This window comes from Anoplopoma fimbria, chromosome 13, assembly GCF_027596085.1.
Source record: "Anoplopoma fimbria isolate UVic2021 breed Golden Eagle Sablefish chromosome 13, Afim_UVic_2022, whole genome shotgun sequence".
Lineage (NCBI taxonomy): Eukaryota > Metazoa > Chordata > Actinopteri > Perciformes > Anoplopomatidae > Anoplopoma > Anoplopoma fimbria.
In genome coordinates, this window is record NC_072461.1 from 19250073 (window position 1) to 19271413 (window position 21341).

At 39.0% G+C, this 21341-nt stretch overlaps 1 protein-coding gene across 1 annotated transcript; it reads right to left on the bottom strand.

The window, feature by feature from the left end:
* Nucleotides 1–140: 140 nt before the first annotated feature.
* si:dkey-112e17.1 (uncharacterized) lies at nt 141–19395 on the bottom strand. Its single transcript, XM_054611424.1, has 7 exons — nt 19236–19395; nt 10749–11721; nt 8760–8811; nt 7847–7970; nt 6427–6569; nt 2954–3196; nt 141–1603 (listed from the first exon to the last, which is right to left on the bottom strand). Exons 2-7 carry the CDS (start codon nt 10955–10957, stop codon nt 896–898), a joined length of 1479 nt encoding a protein of 492 aa, XP_054467399.1. The 5' UTR covers nt 10958–11721; nt 19236–19395; the 3' UTR covers nt 141–895.
* Between the last annotated feature and the right edge of the window lie 1946 nt (nt 19396–21341).

Below are 21341 nucleotides of genomic sequence, written 5' to 3' on the forward strand. Positions count from 1 at the left end.
AAATAATTGTCCAGAAACAAAGAGAAATGCAGCACCCAATCCTGACTTCTGATTTTGGTGTAACTTTGTTTGACGTTCCTCCTACCGATTGTGTAACATCTTCAGAACAAGGACACAACATGTGAATGACATAGCCTTTATTAGAACTTAACTCATGACTCATTTTAAATACTCTTGTGATTTCTAGTTCTCTCTTTATACTACATACAAGTGAATATTAGTACACTATATGCTTTTACTTTATTTACTATACTTTTACTATATTTAGAATTCCCTTTGGTAATCCAGTATCAGCCTTAGGAGTACATACAGTATGCAAACACTGTTGCAACATTAATATTAATGTATGTTCTATGCTCTGCAGCACACTTCTGGGTAATAAGTATAAGCATATGTAAGCTTGTGCTAAAAAAATACCATATGAAGAACCACATTAAGGAAAAAGCAGAAAACTGACACACAGCAGCTGTTGAAAGCAAAGTGCAATGTTTGGAGTATTATTACTCACTGAAGAGCAACAAACTGGTCAATAAATCTTGTTAAAAGTGCTCCTAAGAGTTGAGGGTCTGGAATACTAACTCAGAAAATACTTTTTTGTTCATGTTTGCAATCATCTTTTTTTTTTTAAACACATAATACCACAAGACCCATTGGCATGGCACAGTAAGCAGCATAATATTCCATCTTTGTCCAAGTAAAACAAAATAAATGGAAAACAAAGAGTGAGAAGAATATATTTGCCAGCAGGAGGCTACAGTATACTTGTGGTAAACATTTTGTAAAAATGATTTCAGAAATTAAAGAAGTAGGTTATATGTTACACAAAGTGAGTTCAGAAATGCAAAGCTGGCCCACTAGAGTCCTTGCTCTCTTCAACAACTTAAACCCCGTCCGGTCACATCTGGTTGGTCACACTGCACAGGACTGTGGACTGACTGAGAGCCGGCTTGCTGTCATAGACTGTGCGTGACTCGGTCATGGTGTTGAGTGCGTTGGAAGTGAGTGGACCAACCCCTCCTGACACCTGGCTCCCCCATGGCCTCCACTCTGGTCTGGCCCTCTGGCTCCTTGGGCTGAAGCTAGTGTCTCCAACGACAGGCTCCTTCCCATCAAATTTCCCCTTGACCAATCCATTCGACATGGCAGAAGCAGAGATCTGGTCCAGGTGCTCAGCTGAGACAAGAGGCTGCCGGTCCTCCTCCTCAGAGATGGCGAATACAGGCACGCTGATGTGGTCACTCTCACCCTGGAACTCACGCCTCTTTCCTGCCTGGCCGCTCTCAATTTGACACAGGATGGAGGGAGAAGAGCCAGAGCTGGGTTCTGAGGGGGAGCCCTGGGCATGGGGAACCCCAGAGGCTTTAGTTAGGTCTGTCGTCCCGGAAAGCAGGCCGAAGCAAGGCCCTGTGAAGCGGGAGCGTCGCAGGTTGCTGGTGGAGTTCAGACGTCGTTGCCTCTGGGCCGGCTGCGAAAGGGGGTAGGAGGCATTGCTGATGGCTGAGTCAGAGATGGTGCTGTTGTCTGCCTTGGTGTCCAGGTGAACATCCGAGAAGACCCTCCTGCTGTCCTCCCCTCTGCAGTCAGCTACCAAATTGGATGGAGCCTGGAATGATATGACATGATATTCAGAAATTTTGAATTGTCGGGGAAGAAAAAAGCACAGGTGTAATAATAATAATAATAATAATAATAATAATAATAATAATAATAACAACGCTAAAGATGGTTTCATTCCATTCAAGTCTCTCAGCTAGCCATGCCAGTGAGCCAGCATGCACGATATCAGGACCATGTAACTTTTAAGACCTACATAGACTACATAGAACTAACCATTCTGAAACCCCATTACAACAAGAAAATACTGTTTGAATGCAAGGAGAGGAGACAAGTATAAATGTTAAAAAAGTGTATTGTTTCAAAAAATCTGGAGTCTGTGTGGGAGCATGGAGGCTGACCACTCGCATACTTTCTGGAATTGTACAAAGATAAGGCTATATTGGGAAAATGTTAATGGTGTTGATAAAAACAATATTGGTATATGAGATCCTGAACACCTGCCCGGTGATGTATCTTAGGAACATTGAAATATTTGTGATTGGAGAATACCTCCACCTGACTAAAGTTTTACTTGCAGCAAGTAAGAAAGCCGTTACCAGAAATTGGCATAATGTAAACATTCCAAAAATAGGAACAGTGGCTGGAAATTGTCCAAAGCATCATCATCTGAGAATGAGGGGAGAGTACATTTAATAAGAACTGGAAGAAATCAAACTTTTATACCGACCAAATTAATGTCTAATTAAAATATACTTTTATATAGAATGTATATAGACATGTTTCTGGACAACTACTCAGTGTTATTTCTTTTTTTTTTGCATAACCTACTGTATTTAAACTTATTGTCATTAACACAACAGACGCACTTTGCTCTGTCAGCTCAGTGTAAGCATCGTTTAGGAAACATAGCTTGTTGATGCTATTGCAGTCATTTTACGTCTTAAAATCAAATTTTAGTTACATAAATTACATCACATAACAGGACAGAGTAATTTGTCAATTATAAGCATATTTTCTTAGTTACTCCTGGTAGTATCTAGAAAGTTTGTTGCTTTATATGTCCAGGTTCTGAGATATCAATATGTGAGATATCTGCATCCATCTCAGTAATATGTGAAAAAATAAAAAGTGTCTTTCCAGAGACCATGTCCTGGTTACTCTAGATAATGTTGACAGCCTCATTTCAGTTGTATCACAGGAAGTTAGTGAGAAATATTTTTACTTTTGGTGAACTGAACTTTAAGTCAAATAAGAATACCTGATTAAAACAACTCTATAGACAAGATTAACAAATTAAATTAAAACTAATTAACTGAATATAGTACTGAACACTCATCATCCTCACATGCCATAAATGGTTCTGGGTGTGAAAACATCAAAATGTTGTTGTACTGACGCTATCGACCAGCTTGGTGAAGGGACTGTTGGAGTTCCAGCTGCACCACTTCTTGTGCAGCTGTGGTAGTGGAGGGAGGAAGTCCTGGAAGGTGCGTACGCTCCACGCTCTCGGTCTGGCACAGCTAACGCTGCCTTCCTTGGCAGACCTGGTACCAGTAGTTGAGGTGGTGGAGTCTGGTGAGGGCCAATCATCTGCAGAGCTGGGGCCGGTGTCACTGTGACGCAGAAACCTCTCCCTTTGCTGAGACAGATTGAATAAATTTATAAATTCAACTGAGTAGTAGGGGCATGTAGGGCTTTTAAACAAGATATGGTAGCATGTCCACTGGAAGCCATGTTGTCTTTAGCTGCCTGAACATTTTAAAATTTGTGTTTGATGTATATGATACCCAATTGCTCAGTGTCGAGGAGCATTTTTTATGGCCTTCTATACTATGCCATGAAAAAGGTATTTTTAATGACATGCTATACAATGACATTTTTATGGCATTTTTAAAGACAATTTTTACATCATACTATAATATGACTTTTAAAATGTATAAAATATATAATTAAACAACATAGTAAACTGTAACTTTCTTAATGATATGTTTATGGAATGCTATACTATGACGTTATTATGGCATACTTAACTTATTATAACTTATTTTTTTCAATTTTGTTAAGACAAACATACCATACTATAACTGTTTTATGCCATGCTATATTATGACTTTTATGACAACCTATACTGTACCTTCATGACATTTAATGGCACACTATAATATGACATTTAATGACTTTTTCTTTTTAATAACACACTATTCTATGACTTTTTTATGTTTTACAATACAATTACAATATTTCAAGATAAAGTAAATTCTGACTTTTTCTAATTTATTTTTTATGGCATGCTATACTTTGACTTTTTAAAGATAAAGTAATGCTATGCTATTACTCTGACTTTTAAAATAACATTTTTATACATACTGTATATATACTATTTGTAATCAAATAATATAAATTACTTTTATGACATTATTTGAGATACTATACCATGACTTTTACACATAAAAAACTATGACTTTTTAATAAATATCTATGCCATATTATACTAGGACTTTTTTAATTAAGTTTTTTTAAAACAGAGTGTGCAATGGCTTTTTTTATATGGCATTTTTTAAAGATTTACTATTCTTTGATTTTTTTGTATGTCTTTCTTATGCCATTTTTTATGGGATGCTATACTATGACTTTTTAAATGTTAGTTTTAAGTCATGCTATACTTGATTACTTTTTATGACTTTTATAGCATACTATACTACTTTTTTGTGACTTACTATACTATGATTTTTTATTATCAATTAATTTTTCAATACATTTTATGGCATACATTACTTTGACTTACTTTATATTATGATTTTTTTTGACATACTACACCATGACAATGTTATGATATACCGCACTATGACTTATTTATGTGTTTCATGGCATACTATATATTTTGCATTGCCAAACAACATTTTATAAAATGACCATTTTCAATTTAGGAATTGCTTTTTTTAAATAATGTTTCTTAATATAAAGGAAAACCAATCTTCCATGAAGGCAGGTGAACTGGATTTTTTACCTACCACAGCAAGCATTTACTCTTTATTTGGCAGATGACTGGTGCCAATTTCATTCCCTGCTCTCAAACAGTAAGAAAAATACGCTTTATTTCCAAACTGCTGTCAACTAGAATCAGCCCTCACATAGTAGTATCATTGCATGCAGCAATGTGGTCGTTATGGTAGGGGTATGGTAGAAATTGACTGGCTGCCAGTCTGCTAATTGCACCTACTACATTTCCTCCTAACTCCTGAATTTCTCGCTGCAGATTGTGTTCTACATTAATGGATTAACTAGAAGGAAGTGTACTGATTAGCTTGGCCCGCTCAGTCACACAACCAGCCAGCCAAGCATTTGTGACTCACGTACCAATCTAATAATTATTTATTAAGTAAAGTAAAGCTATCAAGAGTACAGCAGGGGTTTTGGATTGTTTTCAGTAATTTGTGCTGTTGTGTATGCACACCTCTTACCATCTGAACTTCACATTACAGGTCTAAACAAATTACTATTTGAGAGGACACTTTACTTTAGACATGTATAGGTCATATTTGCTGAAGCAACCAGGACAGGCTAATTTACATGTTGGATGTGCAAAGGCGACGTTATCCTTCCTGATAGGTCAGCTGCTGTTGATTGGGAGGGGGGGGAGGGTTTTAGGGGTTGCAACCATCAGACAGAGAATGAGTCCAGATAATCCTTTACACAGAGTCACTAGCAGCTAGCTTTGTCTAGACAAGAATTAGCTAGGGGTTTAAATAAAATGTTCTTTTAGTCACTAAAGCTCTGCAAACACAATGGCAACTTTTAGATTCGACCCACGAGGTGAGAAATCAGCCACCTAACACAGTCGCTTACAAGTCTTGGTTCCAAAGGTGGGGTCTAAGACCCTTAAAAACCTGAAAAAGCTTGATACTCTCCAGAAAAACAGAAACAGTTGAATTAAGTATCTTGAATTTAGGACAGTGAGGAATGTACAAGAACATTTTGATCCAGACTTCTCCTGATCCAGGTTTTAAAGTCTTTTTGTCCCTTTATTGTTACTAAATCGAAGCTCTCCTTCAAAGAGGTCCTCTGCAACAAAATGCTATCAGATGGGGGTTCATGGCTCAATGCCCATCTACATATTTGCGGGTGTGTGGCATGAAAATACCACACTAACCTGGAAGTCCACCTAATAATGACATTGAGAAGATGAATTTGGTGATTCTAATGACCTTGGCTGCTGTTAGCCCAAGCATTTCTCAAACATTATTTACATGGACGTCTGCATCAAGGACACACACAGGCAGACCACACACTGTGTGCCAAAGCGTGCATAACACACACACAAACACACAAACACACACACAATTGGAGCTGGGAATCTGGCTCTGTAGATAATACTCCATTAGCCTAGGCTGCAGAAAAGCTTGCCAGTCCTTCAAAAAGCTGCCAGAGCGGTTTTATGCCAACTCTTATTCCAAGAGAAGACAAAAGAGAGCAGAGAAAAACATGCTTGGTTGAACTGTTTTTTTAACCCTTCTCCAATCTTTTAATTATACTCATTTCCCATTTTTGTCCTCATAGTTTTCATAGTTTTCGACGGTACCACACATGTCTTATTAGGAACACTGGGTCAATTCAAAGCAATTAATGCCCTGTCACCTCTGATGTTCACAGGTTCAGGGATAATTTCCCAAAGCAAGGAGATCACCCACTGCGAGTTTGGCCTTGAGATCAAAAAGACAGTTTCACTCTCCACTGTATAGCATCAAGGCTACTTTCAGATAGAGCTTGTGTTGTGGATCAAGCTACTGAGATTGCCATCCCTAGAGTCTGTTGTCAACCTGACTAGGTGACAACATAGACAACTGAAACCTGCAAGAAACTGGGCCTTACTGTGTGAGGCGAGAAGGGTAGCCTGTTTGGGCTAGTAGGTGAAGATACAATGAAAACCTCATCTGCACCAAGGTCGAGTTCAGTCAAACCGCTGCAGGAAAGGTCCACCTCTGCACTTTGAGAAATGTCACCGCCTGCAATGCCTGTAGAAACCGAAAAAAAAAAAAAAAACTTAGACACAAAATATATTAAGTGTATTAATGACATGGCCATGTTTTTATAACAACAACAATGCTTACTGCAATAGTACAAATGGGTTGGAGTAAAGAGCAGTTTTATATCAACATGGATATTGTGTGTACATTTAAACTTTGTACATTATAGAATCTTTGTACACCATTGAAATGTTATTTATACCAATGTGCTGCATTGATATGATGCTCCCTACTTCTTTAAGTAAGGACTGTTTGCCACTCAGAAACGCAGCAGAGTTTATGATGCTGTACTGCAATTTAAATGGTTCAGTGAAACAACATGCAGAGTAGGCTAATCTCAACTCCTGTTTATAAGCAATGTGTTTTGGTGTAAACTCCTTACACCGTGACTGGAGCACACAGAGAGGGAGACTGTACTCCCCTGTTGTTCCAACTACTCCCAGGCTGCTTTGTGGGTTAAATGCCACAACCCACAAATCTCTCAGCCTGGGTTCAGTCCCACTGAGAGAGAGAGAGAGAAGCCTTTGGATTGTTCCAGGATCAAGCCAGTGTGCTGCTCCTAAACTAATGCAACTACCCTTTCCATTAAAAACTCTACAGACCCACACAGAGTCCACAGAGGGTTTCTCAGTTTGTTTTAGTTCAAATTTATACGGCACAACATTTATAAACGCAATAGTGATGTGAAAGCTGTCATGCTCAGTATTTGGTAAATCTTTCCCAGGAAAACTCCTGGAGAAAAGTCATCAGAAATATGCTTGTATTGAATAGAAAAAGAAGAACTGGGCGGCTAGCATGAGCAGAGACAGCCACCATTGATGAACATACAAAGAAAGAGCACCACCTACAGATACACCCCAGCAGACAATCACAGCAATTTGGGTACATTCCTCAAACCCCAGGCATTCACTTTTAAATGACAGCACTAAAACTTTAGTAGATCAGTGCTTTGCCAGAAAATGAATTAATGGTAGGATTTATATTCCTGAAAGTATTATTATCATTCCTTAAATTATTGTAGTCAAAAGTCTAAACACGTTATGTAAATATAAATCAAAATGTATGACATCCACAGTATCATACAATTTATGGGCTTTGGGTTTGCTGAAATTCCTCTTAATCATACAGTGTATCTTTAAATAGGACATTTTTAAATACTTTCATCATCAATACAGTAACTTTAAATTTTGCAACAGCAATCCAATATATCGATGGATCCATTGTGTGTGTGCAGTTATGTGTGTGCAGCTGTATGTCGTCCTAACCTGTGTGTGGCGGGCTGTCATTGTTGTTGTCCTGCTCTGTGGTTGCTTCCAGGTTGCTCTGATTCTCAGCAATCAGCTGCAGCTCGCTGACCTCAGCCACGGTGTTCTGGACTCCCTCTGGCACCTACAACACCAGCATAACACCATTCAGTTAATCTACCACGCATCACTAATGATACCAAACATGTTAAGTACAGGTGTTCTCAGAAGCAATGTCTTGCAATGTCTCAATATCATATTTCACATAGTGCTCTCTGGAGCCACAAAAGGCTTCATACAGCTGTTTTTTCCCATTTGCAGTTGTACTCCCAGACACCTGTAAACTGACTCGGAATTCAGCTTTAGTTAAAATGTATTTATGTTGATTCAGTATTCTGAAAATCAGTAGGAACATAGACCTGTTGATTGTTTAATATTGGTTAAAAACGAGCTAAATAAAGTACTGTGATGCCAGATGTAGGCTTTAACATTATTGATATACAGCCTTCAGGGAGACCAACTGCCAAAATATTCCTCCTCTGACAGCATCATAGAAATTGATGTGAAGAGTCTGAATGACACCAAGTACCAATTTCAGCAGTTTTCAACTCATTATTTCATGACGCAAATCACTATACCCTGCTTCGTCATCATGTTGATCACCCATTGTTTCCAAACTGTACGACGTGATGTGAACCTTAGGTGGTGCGACTCCGTGGGGGGTGGAGGGGCAGTGCTACAGCAGTGGACTTCAGAGGCAAAGAATATTAAATGAAATGTCCAGTGATCCCAGATAAAGCTCAATTCAGAGGACTGTCTAACTGGCAAATAAGGCAATAGAGAGAATAAGACACGTAGTAGAGCAAGAGAGTGGCATGTGGAGAGGACAAAGGGAGAGGATATGGGAAGAAAGAGGGAGTAGTAGTGTCCCTACCTCAGAGTTGCTGGATGCACAGGAGCTTGCTCTTTTTGGACACAGTTTGGGTCTGAAAAACATAGAGTACAACAACAATTTAGTTTATAATTAAAGACACATTCACAACCAGCTTTTGTGAATTTTTTTCCACTCTTCTCAGAGTTTTCCACAGAATAAAAATCACTCTGGTGTTCACAATTTGACCAGAAATGTAAAAAATGGACACTATCCCATAAAACTATACTGAAAATGTAGCTTTTTTACATAGTAACCACCTCTCTCAAAATATAATAACTCCCAACATACCCATGGCTATTTCCCCTCAATAGTTGCTCTATTGTGCTGTTGGATGATGGAGCAAGATGCACCACGATCTTGCATTCTCACATGCCAAAACTCTAGCAGTTCACAGTGGTTGTCACGGATATTTTTTTGCTATGTTCTTTTTTTCCTGTAGCCATGCATGGCTGTCACGTTTTCACTGCCGATAGCAATGTCAAGTATTTGCTTCTACAGACACACTGGTGGCAATAAATATTAAATTATTTTATAACTGAGAAACTAACTTATATCACTTGTCTACTACTACTACTACCATGCTTTCCTGTCCTGTTCTTGAGTCCACATGAACAAATGAAGCATGCAGAAATGCAAGTATCCTCTTAATAATAATTACTCTTACAGCTGAATGAGTTCATTACCAGCCACCGGTCAACTGAGGGCAACCCTTGCTATGACTCTCATCCTTTTCTGACCAGAGGGGACCTTGTGAGTTACTGCTGCTTTAAACTTGCAAGATCTTGCATTGCACACCAGTCTAGTTGTTTCCAGTTATTTTTGTGAACTCATTTAAATTAATAGGGAACAACTGAATAAGAAAAATAAAAACAGCTACTGAAGCTGCTTGTGAGTTAAAAAAAATAAAAATGCATTTCCTAGCTTCTGAATTGCTGTTGTTGCTAATTACACCCTCATTTTATTGAACATGTGTTTCTAATTTCCCTGTCATTAATAGTGAGAGCCTGTGGAGTTATTGTGCCTAACAGATGAGTTGGAGACACTGAGTTGCATTTGAAATTAACACAAATCATATTAAACAGGGGTGTTTCTCACAACAAGCTGAATACTATGGCAGACACAAATCTAAACCTTCCTGGATCTTTAATCTATCTGGACTAGTAGTGTAAAACAGCCTGCTTGTTAGAACGGATAGTATTACAAACCTCCAAACTTAACCCCTCAGCCTGTGTTCATTGTCCCTTGGGATGGACAAGAGGGAACAGCTTGTAAATTACACCTTTTGATTGTCTGACAATGCCACTGGTACCAAACTCACATTGAGTTTTAATTCTCCTTGTTGTCCCTGTTTCCCCGCCCATTCACTTTCATGCAGCCTCTGTGTTTTTGTGTGCTGGAATTGATGCCAGGTGCTGTACCTTGAATGCCCCACTGTCTATGGTGAGAATGCTAAACATCAAGGGAAGCCGCACAGTTGCAGCCAAACCCAACTAATCACCAAGGGTCACCACATCAGGGACTGACGCTTCCAGCTGAGTCAACATAACAAGGTGGTGATTGTGTATGTACGAGCGTGTACATGTCTGTGTGCCTGCGTTTACTGTTAGACCAACCCATTTTCATTCATGGGAGAAATCATAGATAAGACTTGTGAATTTTGTCAGGAGAATTAAAGCTAAGGACTTAAATTGGTGTTCATTTTCATAAGTCGTGACTCAACAAAAACTTCACCTAGTGGCTGATTTCAGACTTATAACTACTTCTCAGCTTGTACTTTGTTCTTGAGCTTATCTCTCTATTGCAAAAAGAAAATTCATTTAAATGACGTGTGTTTAGTCTGACAAATGCAGCTCAATAGTGGCAAATAGAAGTAAATAACCAACAGTATTTGATTTGACATTATTCTGATTCTGGTTTTTGTTCCTAATCTATTTGCCAAGCTATTTTTATCTTATCATCCTATGTATAAAGTGATTATACTGCTGTTACCTGAATATGATGCAGAGGGCACTTGTAAGTATCATTGCGAAGAAGGCAGCTCCACTCACAGCAGCCAGCAAAGAGTCTACCTTGCTGGCTGTGGGAGCAGAGGCACGCCGGTCCCCCCCTGGCTCAGTCAGGTTGTGGTAGTGGAAGAGAAGAGCGAAGCCGCGGCCCCAGTGGGTGGTGGTGATTAGCTCCATGATGACCTCCACCATCTCCTGGCTGGAGCCGAAAACCAGCTGGCTGCTGGGAGGCCGGTTGGACCCACAGAACCTGGAGGAGAAGGTGATGAGGTCTGAGATGTAGAGAACATCGTGGGGGCAGGCGTCCAGCACCGAGTGCTGGGTTTCTGGGCTCGGCGCTGGAGTGTCAGTGGAGTGTGGCGAGGCCAGGGTGGTCTCTTGCAAAACCGTGCTTGGGTTAGAACTGGGACTGAGGTCTCCCCTGAGGTGAAACGAGGAGACGGAGTTGACAGTCTTGTCTTCTGGAGGCACGGCCCCAGGTAGGAGGAGAGAGGGGGAGATGGCGAAGAAAGGCCAGAGGAGGCATCCACGGATCTTTTGGCAGAATTTGAGACTTTGGCAATCTCCATCTTTGTGGACTGTTCCTGGACCACGACTTGCTTGACCTCGCCATCTTGAGAGGACTGCTGAGTTTTTGCGACATCCCCTACACTTTGAACCATGGGCTCTTTAACTGCTGATGAAGTTTTATCTGCCGATAAGCTGCCGGGAGTGAAAGTCACCTCTTCGTCTGCCTCTTCCTCTGCAAAATTAGAGAAAGCAGAGTACTGTGCAGCGGAGTCACGGTTTTCAAACACATCAAAGTCAAATATCTCCAGAATAAGCTGGTAATCAACAGGCACAAAGAACTGCCAAACACAGTGTGTCCCAGAGGAGTAGTTGTAGGGGAAGCCAGGGGACAGAATGAGGCCTTGGACGTCCACCACATCCACTTTGGCACCACAGTCAAAGTATACCTGCAATATGAGTCACATTAAGTTAGTCGTGTCATAATTTTAAACCTGCTTTTAAGAAATTATTACAAAAGAATTTCCCACCTTTGTCCAGGTACTAACTGCCCCCCTTTCTGAGAGTGACAATTGATGTGATTCATTCAGCTCTACAGGTAGAGCTCTGCAAAAATACTGCCAAAGTTGGGACTTATGATTCCCACTGGTCCCACCCATGCAAACATTCATGTTATTCAAAAAAAAAGTGTTGACCAGTTTTATATGACATTTTGCCTAAATTCTAAGATGAGTCATGTCGTCAGATGTGACTTAAGTGATTAAGTTATCTATGTCAAAGGAACCAACACCCAGGGAAACAATTTGAAAATAATACACTTGACTTATTGGCTGATTACTCACTGACATAAACCAGCTTGAATCTGAACTATTCAACTCTTCAATTCTGCCTTTATATCAAAGCCTGTGTTTTGCCTGTATTGCCTGCTTGGGTAACCCTGGGGAGGGTATTTCTTCAAACATGCTGGCTGTAATTCATCCCAGGTGTGTGGGGGACCTGAAATCTAAGCAGGGGCAGATGTGTGGCTGGGCCAGGGAGCTGAGGACCAGACCTTTGTAGGGGGCCTGCATGTTTATGAGCTTTCATTTTGGCCTCAGTTCTGGACTGTGGGAAGGACCCAGACTGGAAGACCCCCATGCCAGACAGGTAACAAACCCCCGGGCGACACTTGTTCTCTGGACTGGGCTAAAAGTATAAGGGATATGTAAGGAGAGTAAGAGGGCAAGAAAAGCTAAAGTCTACTGGAGCCAGACAGGCACTTTGATTGCTCCATGGACCATCTATTCCCATCTGAATGCATTTATCAAAGGCATTCCTTAGTAGCAAAATCTACATGCAATTTTAATCATGACTGGAAGAGAAGACCACTCGCACAGCCCTGCAGACATCAAGAATAAACCAAAAGCCTTCTCCATAGTTGATACAGCTGACAGCCTCACAGCCAGGCAACAGCATATAACAGACACATGGGAGTTCAGAGAGGGCACGGAGGGCAGCATGACATACACAACTAAAGAAAATATGTGTCTGTGTTCTGTTGGGTGCTGGAAGTTAAGTGTTGTAATTTTGTTCTCATATTTGAATTTCATTAAAGAAAAGAAAAATCATAATCTACCCCCCAAACCATAAGGGCATACCACAGAGTAGAAATGTAATAAGCAACAGGTCTGAACTCGTACTTTCTTTAAACCTCTTTAAATTACATGATATAAGATAATGTATTCAAGTGTGGCATGTGAGAAACATTAAATGTAATGAAATGTTTGCTGACTCTTCTGCAAAATCTAAACTGCTTAATTGAATATTTAATTTTTTCAATTTACCAAATTTTTTATGTAAATTTTGATCATTAAAGTCCTTTACATTTTGCAGTTTTTCTCTCTGACTGACATTTGGAAGCAATTAGTTTGGCACATGGCATGCTACACTTGCACTGCCTACACACTCACTAGAAATTAATGTACTACAGCGAGGAATTACACGGATGACATTTGAACGGGGCTGAAGAGAGGCAGAAGAGAGTAAGCCGATTTGGGGTTCAGTGTTTGCAGCGAGGTTGCGCAATGAGGGGGAACCACTTCACAATATGGGGGCATAACAGGGGGGAAGAGAAGGACAGCGTGTCCTCTTTTAGGGCAAGAACGACCAGTGGGGAGAGAATGTATGTTTGTTCATACTGCTGCGTTGCTGGCCTTTTCTCAACCTCCCTTAAAGACTTGTGTCACTCAGTTTTCACCTTGTTTTTCACCAGATTCAACTTCAAAAGGACATAAAAATATCTGTTGTAAATAATTCTCATTTATGAATTAATATTCTCTTGTAAGATGGGAAATCTTGTATCTGATGAAAGAGAACTGTGCCATAGACAGAGACTGTGTCATAAGGACGAGGCGGCCGGGAGGTCCCCATCACCATGGGATGTGCATGCTAGACTACACATGAAAGGGCCCCAAAGTGCCAGAGTGTTGAGTGGAAATGGGACATTCTTATAATGCCAAACATCGTGGTTCTGTTACATCACAGGCCACTCCACTGGCAGGTCGCTAATTATTCAAGGATGCCTTTTCTCATGGTGAAACAATGGGCCGCGTTGCCGTTTTTGGTGAGCCACTACACAAACGGGGGGAGGGCAGATAATATTTTAATGAAGTGATGCTAATAAGTACAAGGCAAGCCTAAAGTTTACATAAGAGCCAGCCTGTCATTATGCCCCAGTTGTGCCACTGACAGGGGCTTGCCTGGATAGAAGTAGATCAACTGAGCACATAATTGTCTGAAATGACTTGTTCAGTGAAACATCAGAACAGCTGCTGTCATTACTTAGAGGCCCCTGACAAACGGTATTGTTCTATCGTTTTCACTCTGCGTCAGTACATTTAAAAAAAACAAAAAAAAAATGATGGGGTTCATATGTCTGTCAAATTACAACAGATGCATATTAAAATCCACTGACCGATGCTGTGGAGTTGATTGTTTGTAAAGTGTGAATGTTTAAGAATATAATTTGTTTTTAACTAAGATATGATTTATCGTAAAAATATTGTTTAAAACTAATGAAAACAATTTTAACCAAAACATTTTCTATGACAGGTTGCGTTATATATAAAGAAGGATGTTGTCAGGAAAAAAAGGAAAGAAATAAACAAAAAGGAAAATAGTACAACTGTGTACTTGAGCATTACATTGAAGTGCTGAGGCAAAAAACAAAACAATTGATCCAGCTTGTATCTGTAAACATAAAAAGGTTTTGATCTCCCTCGCAGCATAAAGGTGAACAACTCACAAAAACAAAAAACATTACTTGTCAGTATGCCTTTTTTTGACAAAACAGAAGTCTAACCTAACTGTCGGTTGTAACACAGATTTCTTTTTTTTAAATCACCCAGGCTGACAACACCGCTGTGAAAACTCTGCAACACGAGCTGGCTTCTGCTAAAGTACTGTTAATACACACAAACACACACAGACACACACACACTCTGCCTCTCATGCACAAACAGCCCCGGACTGGCTGATAAACAGGCAGGCGGGCCCCTCAAAAGGGGGCAGGAATCCTCACCAGCACTGTTTACTGGAGAAGAAAAGTGACACTGCTTCAGAGGGTTAGTGCTTGAGAAGCAGCAGTTCAGGGTGCTTTCCGATCGCACCCGAGTTCTCAGGTCAGGACCGATTTCAAAATAGCAAAGCTTTGTGGACCAATCGTTTTTAGCCTGCACTGAATTCATTTTCCATAATACTTAGTCTGACAGGGTTTGAGATCTGACTGATACAGACCTGAGGAGACACAATATTAAGAACAATAAATTCCAAATTTTACTATATATTAGAACAGACATAAAATATGATTACTAAAATAGAAAATGTAAGAATGGATGGTATAAAATCAATGGGAGGATGAGACATATTTTACGTACTGTGACTTGATTATTATCTGTGTTGATCACATCTGGATTTTTTTTTTATATTTAAGCATGTTTATGCATAATGTATCTATGATCTATGTTCAATGAGTGCAAATTTCCCTGCGAGACAATAAAGTACATCTTATCTTATCGTATCTTATCACAAATCAAATAAAAACTGGAGCTATTTGAGTTAAACAAGTATTGCCACTAATAAAAAGCACTATTTCTCAATGCGCAACAAGTGAACAGGAATGACACTATTGAAAGATACAGATAAAGATACAGACTGTCCAAACAGTAATGGAGACACAAGAGGTCAGTGCTTGCAGGAAACACAGAAAACAGAAAAATGTATTACAAATATACCAATCATAAACTGCAACATGCAGCTAAAAGGTTTGGATGAGGTCTTAAAAGGGTTTTAGACACAGAGTCAGCTGCTGGTTCTCAATATCAGCAAAATGCTTTATTTGTTTTTTCTATTTTGTACACCTGCTTCTAAATACACAGATAGGAAAAAAAAAGCTCCTTGAGGTCATTTTCCACAGCTGTAAAAAGCGCTGATACTCGAGCCCAGGACTTATCACGTATCTCCCCTGTGATGTCAATGCCTATCCTGATGGGCTCATGTCAGTGGCTGTAGTTCAGGCCAGGGTAAGTTTACAAACAACTGGTGCTGGCAAAAAATTAGGCTCAAGCATTTCTAGAGTCGTCCTTGTTGGCCACTGTAGTGCTGGATCAGCATATTTACACCACCGCCTCACGCATCATGAGTGACTTATGAAAGGCGTCTTTGAGCCATTGCATGTTTGATCAACATTTTATTTACAGAGCCATCATGGACATGGAAAAAGTAGAACGCTGTAAATTGTTACCGCTGTGGTCCTCAAACTCGCACAGATATGCGACTGGGGGAGCGAGAGGACAGGCAGACGCCGGCTCTCTCTTCCATGTTTGTGGTGTATAAAACTATTAACATATTTCCTCGAAAAAGGACGTGTTGCTGCTGTGGTAGTTGTTATGGTGAGTCTGTGGGACCCTGTGGTGAATCATGAGCTTATCTCCACGGTGGTTTCAACCAGTTTGGAGAAATCATTTCCAGATTTTGGAATGTGATCCAGTAAATGCATCCATGGTAATTAGTCTTTTCGGAAGCACCTCAGTGAGAAGCCCAATGGTGTAAGCTGGCCAACTGTGTGACACAGTTAAAGTGCAATCAGTCAGAGTCTAAATGGAGACAACACCCTTTCAAAGAGAAACCACAGCACCAAAATTGTCAGACAAGCTTATGTTTTTCAAAATCATCCATATAAACTTTGTTAACCACACAACAACAGCCTATTTAATGGATTTAGCCCCAGTGTCTCTCATGTATTAGCATTACATTCCAGAAAATGAGCTAAGCATTTTCCTTCTGTTCCGAAAGTATTTCAAGAATCACTAAAGACTTCTAACCATCTGGATGAAAAAGAAATTGCTCTGCTGCAAGACAAGTACGATTTATAACCTCCATTTCCTATCAAGGAGGCCAAAAATGAGATATTTCATTGCTGTCTTGTTTAACAACACAATACAAATATGAATGTGTTGTTTTGTTTGAAAATACAAAGTAATAAAATGTTAAATCAATATCTTACCACCATAAAAATCTAAACTGTATATTTAATATTATATACTATAGATAGTATTGAAAATTAAGTTTATTTTCTATTAAACAACCTACTGCATCTGAAAATCAACCATGATCTCCTGGTTCACTGCAGTTCACTGATACACAGTGACATGTGTATCTGTTGACTGAATGTGTGTATCAGATTGTCAGATGATTCATGGGAGGAGTAAACAAATCCACTGGGGTCCCACAACTCAATACAATTACAGATGAATGTCCCCTCTTTCCATCGTAAATAAAACCTTCCGAAAGACAGAGCGGAGCAACAAAACAAAGATGAAATTCATCCTCCCTTGTTCACAGTACTGAATTGTGGACTGACAGACTAGGATGCCTCCCATATTTTTCTGAGGGGGAAAGAATAAATTCCAAGCTTGTTTATGCTGTTCCAAAAATCAACTTAATACAAAAGGGGAGCAGAGAACAAAGACATCATTTACAGTGCCCCCTCAGGCAGATAATTGCAAAGATAGTGAGCACCCTATGCACACAGGAACTAAAGCTGGAGATGCTGACAATTCAATATACCAAGGGCTTTTGTTGTCTAGTTCCAAGAATTGTGCTGCTGAGCTGCCATTCTCCATCAGCAGAAGAGGATGACTCTTGACAGGTGGAAGCTTCTCCTAGCTGACAATGTGTTCTTGATGTCCTATAGGAGATCTGTCTGTGTCAAGGGTAATCCTTCTGTGTTATGACAGCACAGGGAACATTTTGGTGCATAAATAAAAAACAGAATAAGGGATTGGAAGACTGACAGGGGGATGCTGTTTAAAGTTTTGACGATTCGCCTCAATGACTCTACTAAAAATAATTATGAAGTACATCCCTGACATTTGAAGAATGTTGTTGCTTATTTTCATTTTGTAGATGTAAACATGACTGTTCCAGACAGCTGGAAATGTAAATCAACAAACCCTGTCACCCCTTTGTCACAAGTGTAGTTACTCTTATGGTTCAGGTATTCATTTATACCAAATGATAGAATGACACCTCAGGTTATGGCATCAAAAACATTTTAAAACTCAACAAATCAACTCTAAAGAACCCATACAGAACCAAGCCTCACTAACCTTGCAGGAGCTTTAACTCTACCTCAGGAGAAGCTAAAACATGCCAAACATAAATAACAGCCTGATTGAACATAAAACAAAAAGCAACCCTGGACTGTTTGGAGTCCTCTTTTATCAGATACAAACTTTTGATCATGAATTTCTTGCATGTCTGAGGCACAACTTGGGAACTTGCCTCAATGAATATGAAAAGTAAAACACAAGGTTTATATGCTCTCAATGTGGTTCTCATTTCAGAAGTTTGGACTCTGCACGCCATTCTCTAACTCTGTGTAGAGCAGTAACATCAAAACATGCCAGTGTCATCAAAACATCCCTTTGAGAGCTCTTGAGGATACAAAGTTGGGACATTTTAAAATATAAATATATATATAAATATATATATATATATATATATATATATATATATATAGTACCAGTCAAAAGTTTGGACACACCTTCTCATTCAATGTTTTTTCTTTATTTTTTTCTACATTGTAGATTAATATTAAAGACATCCAAACTATGAAGGAACACATATGGAATTATGTGGTAAACAAACAAATGCTCAACAAACCAGAATATGTTTTATATTTTAGATTCTTCAAAGTAGTTGAATGAGAAGGTGTGTCCAAACTTTTGACTGGTACTATATATATATATATGGCAAATGTGGACAAGAGTTATTCAGCATGCTGTAGAGTTTTTTAAGATTTTCAGATGATTAATTTCATAAAAATAAATAAGGAGACTGAACGTGAACCTCGCCATGCACTGTGGGCTACATGAGGCGGATGTGTTGGCTAAATGTTATGGACAGACACTTTTTAAAATCACAAACTAACAACACGACTTTGACAACATGTTTTAGGCAAATATATATATATATATATTTCTTACACTACTTTCGCAATGTCAGCAGCAGCTCAGTATGTGCTCGGAGTGAGTAATGTCAGTCTGCGTCCTAGTCTGTTGTCAAACAGAACGTGCGCAAAACCCAATTGTAAAAAATGTAAATTTAGAAGTCCGTCGCTTTCTCCCAAACTTTTCTATCCTGCTAAGCCTGAACTGAGACGTGTTTGGCAGGAGATTGGCATTGTGATACAGTCGGCATACATGTTATCTAACAAAATGCATTTACAGTAGGCAATTAAAATGTCAACTTTTAAAAGTTTCCTGAATACACACCTACCGCTTAACACTATCTACACCGGTGTATAGCGAGCGATCTACGCACGGAGCTCGCTGCTCGGCTCTCCATACATGTGCGCACGGTACTCACTGTAGGTGAAGCTTGTGAATGATTGTCAGCTTATTGTCAACAAATGTCAACTTACTTTCTGCGCAACGCATCCCATCACGAACAGTAGGTATGTTGTCATGAAAGCATGGGCCCCCAGCGACGTAACACAACTCATTTTCCTCTAATTGTTCCTTTTTGGTGCGACGCACAGTGAGCCGTGTCCCGCTCCTCTGCTTCCCTCTCATTCACCTGAAGTATCGGGAGCGCGCTTCCATCGTTCGTGGGCGAACTCGAACAGAGGGCCAGACCTCTAGTTTAAAACCCTCCTATTCTTGACTTTAAAGCTACTTTCCCTCTATATATGACATGTACTTAATAATAATGTATATATATGTATATATATGATGACCATACACTTATATATTTACAGTACCAGTCAAAAGTTTGGACACACCTTCTCATTCAACTACTTTGAAGAATCTAAAATATAAAACATATTCTGGTTTGTTGAGCATTTGTTTGTTTACCACATAATTCCATATGTGTTCCTTCATAGTTTGGATGTCTTTAATATTAATCTACAATGTAGAAAAAAAGAAAAATACTTTTGACTGGTACTGTAGTTCTAGCTATTATACTTATATTGCCTAAATTCGTTCCTTCTTCCAATCTAGGCGAACAGATACAGGAAAAGGAAAATGTTTTATTGTTATGCTTGCCTCATGAATTCAGCAATTAGTGATTGTATTATTTGTTTATTAGCTTATAGTATTAGCAATGACTAACTGTAGTTCAATCTAAACTAAATGAATGCATGAATAAACGTATGAATTTACAATTATTTTGTCCGTGTTTCACAATTATATTGGAGCCTGGGCAAGACAGTCTAAAATAAAGGAATTAAATATAGTCACTGCTGCACAATCATTTATAAAGACTTATGTATGTTTCCAAAAAAGCAGTGCAATTGGCCACACAGACTTTAAAAACGCCTGCTCCTAAACAAGTTTAGCATCTTTTATATGACTCTACCGGCTTACGTTTTGGGAGGAAGAGAAAAACGAAGCAATTATGGGGGAAATTAGTGAGGTTGTGTTGTTTTCACACCATCGATCAGCCTTTTATTTTTTCCAGGACAGAGTCATTGTTGATACTGTCACTAGATGGCACCAAAGTAAGAAAGTTAAAAAAAATCCTTCACCTTTTCATTAAAACAAAGAGATTTATCCTTGGCTTTATAGGTCTACTTTTATTTGCATTAAAAAGTGAATTTGTGGTGAATCTAACTAGTTTAACTTTGTCATTTGACTAGAAAAAGGGAAGATAGAGCTACACTATACACCTCATCATTGTTTGTTGTCTGCAGGTGTCCATTAGTGGTAGCACGAGGCATTAGATGGTGTCAGTGTAGACTATTTGCTTGCTTATAAGATAAGATAAGATAAAATAAGATAATCCTTTATTAGTCCCGCAGCGGGGAAATTTACAGGATTACAGCAGCATAGATATAGTGCAAACAAGGTACATAGTAGAAAAAACAAACAAGTATTTTAAATAAGTAAGTAAGAAAAATAAAAAATCCACAAAAAATAAAAGAAAATCTTATAAATACAGACAGAATAATTATGGTTATAGTATTGCACAGTATTACTAAGGTCAATATAATGGTTAATTTATGCATGGACCACCGACAGTTGAGCATTGTTGTTTCACCGAAACAGCTCACTATGTGTAGGCCTACATGAAAAAAGTGATTAGGCAATTATTATTTTCAAATAAAGGGCCTGTAGTTATATATACCATTTGAACTAAAATCCAGTACAATCTCATTAAATTGAGCAGTGGCATAATATAGCCTAATGATATGCAGCCCTTGCATTCTGTGCAACGTATTGTGGCAGGTATTTAAGAACAGGTATTCAGTGTTTTAGCCTATAGCTATAGCCAGTGTAATATATGAGGACCATACACTTTTATCTTTAGTTCTAGCTATTATACTTATATTGCCTAAATTATTTCCTACTTTCAATCTAGGCTAACAGATAAAGGAAAGGAAAATGCTTTATTGTTATGCTTGCCTCATGAATTCAGCAATTTGTGATTAGGCAAAAAATAGAAAATGTTATTTTTTCTACAGGCACTTCAACGATTCTTGCACACAGCTATGCAATTCAGCAAATTGCACTTATGACAGATAGTG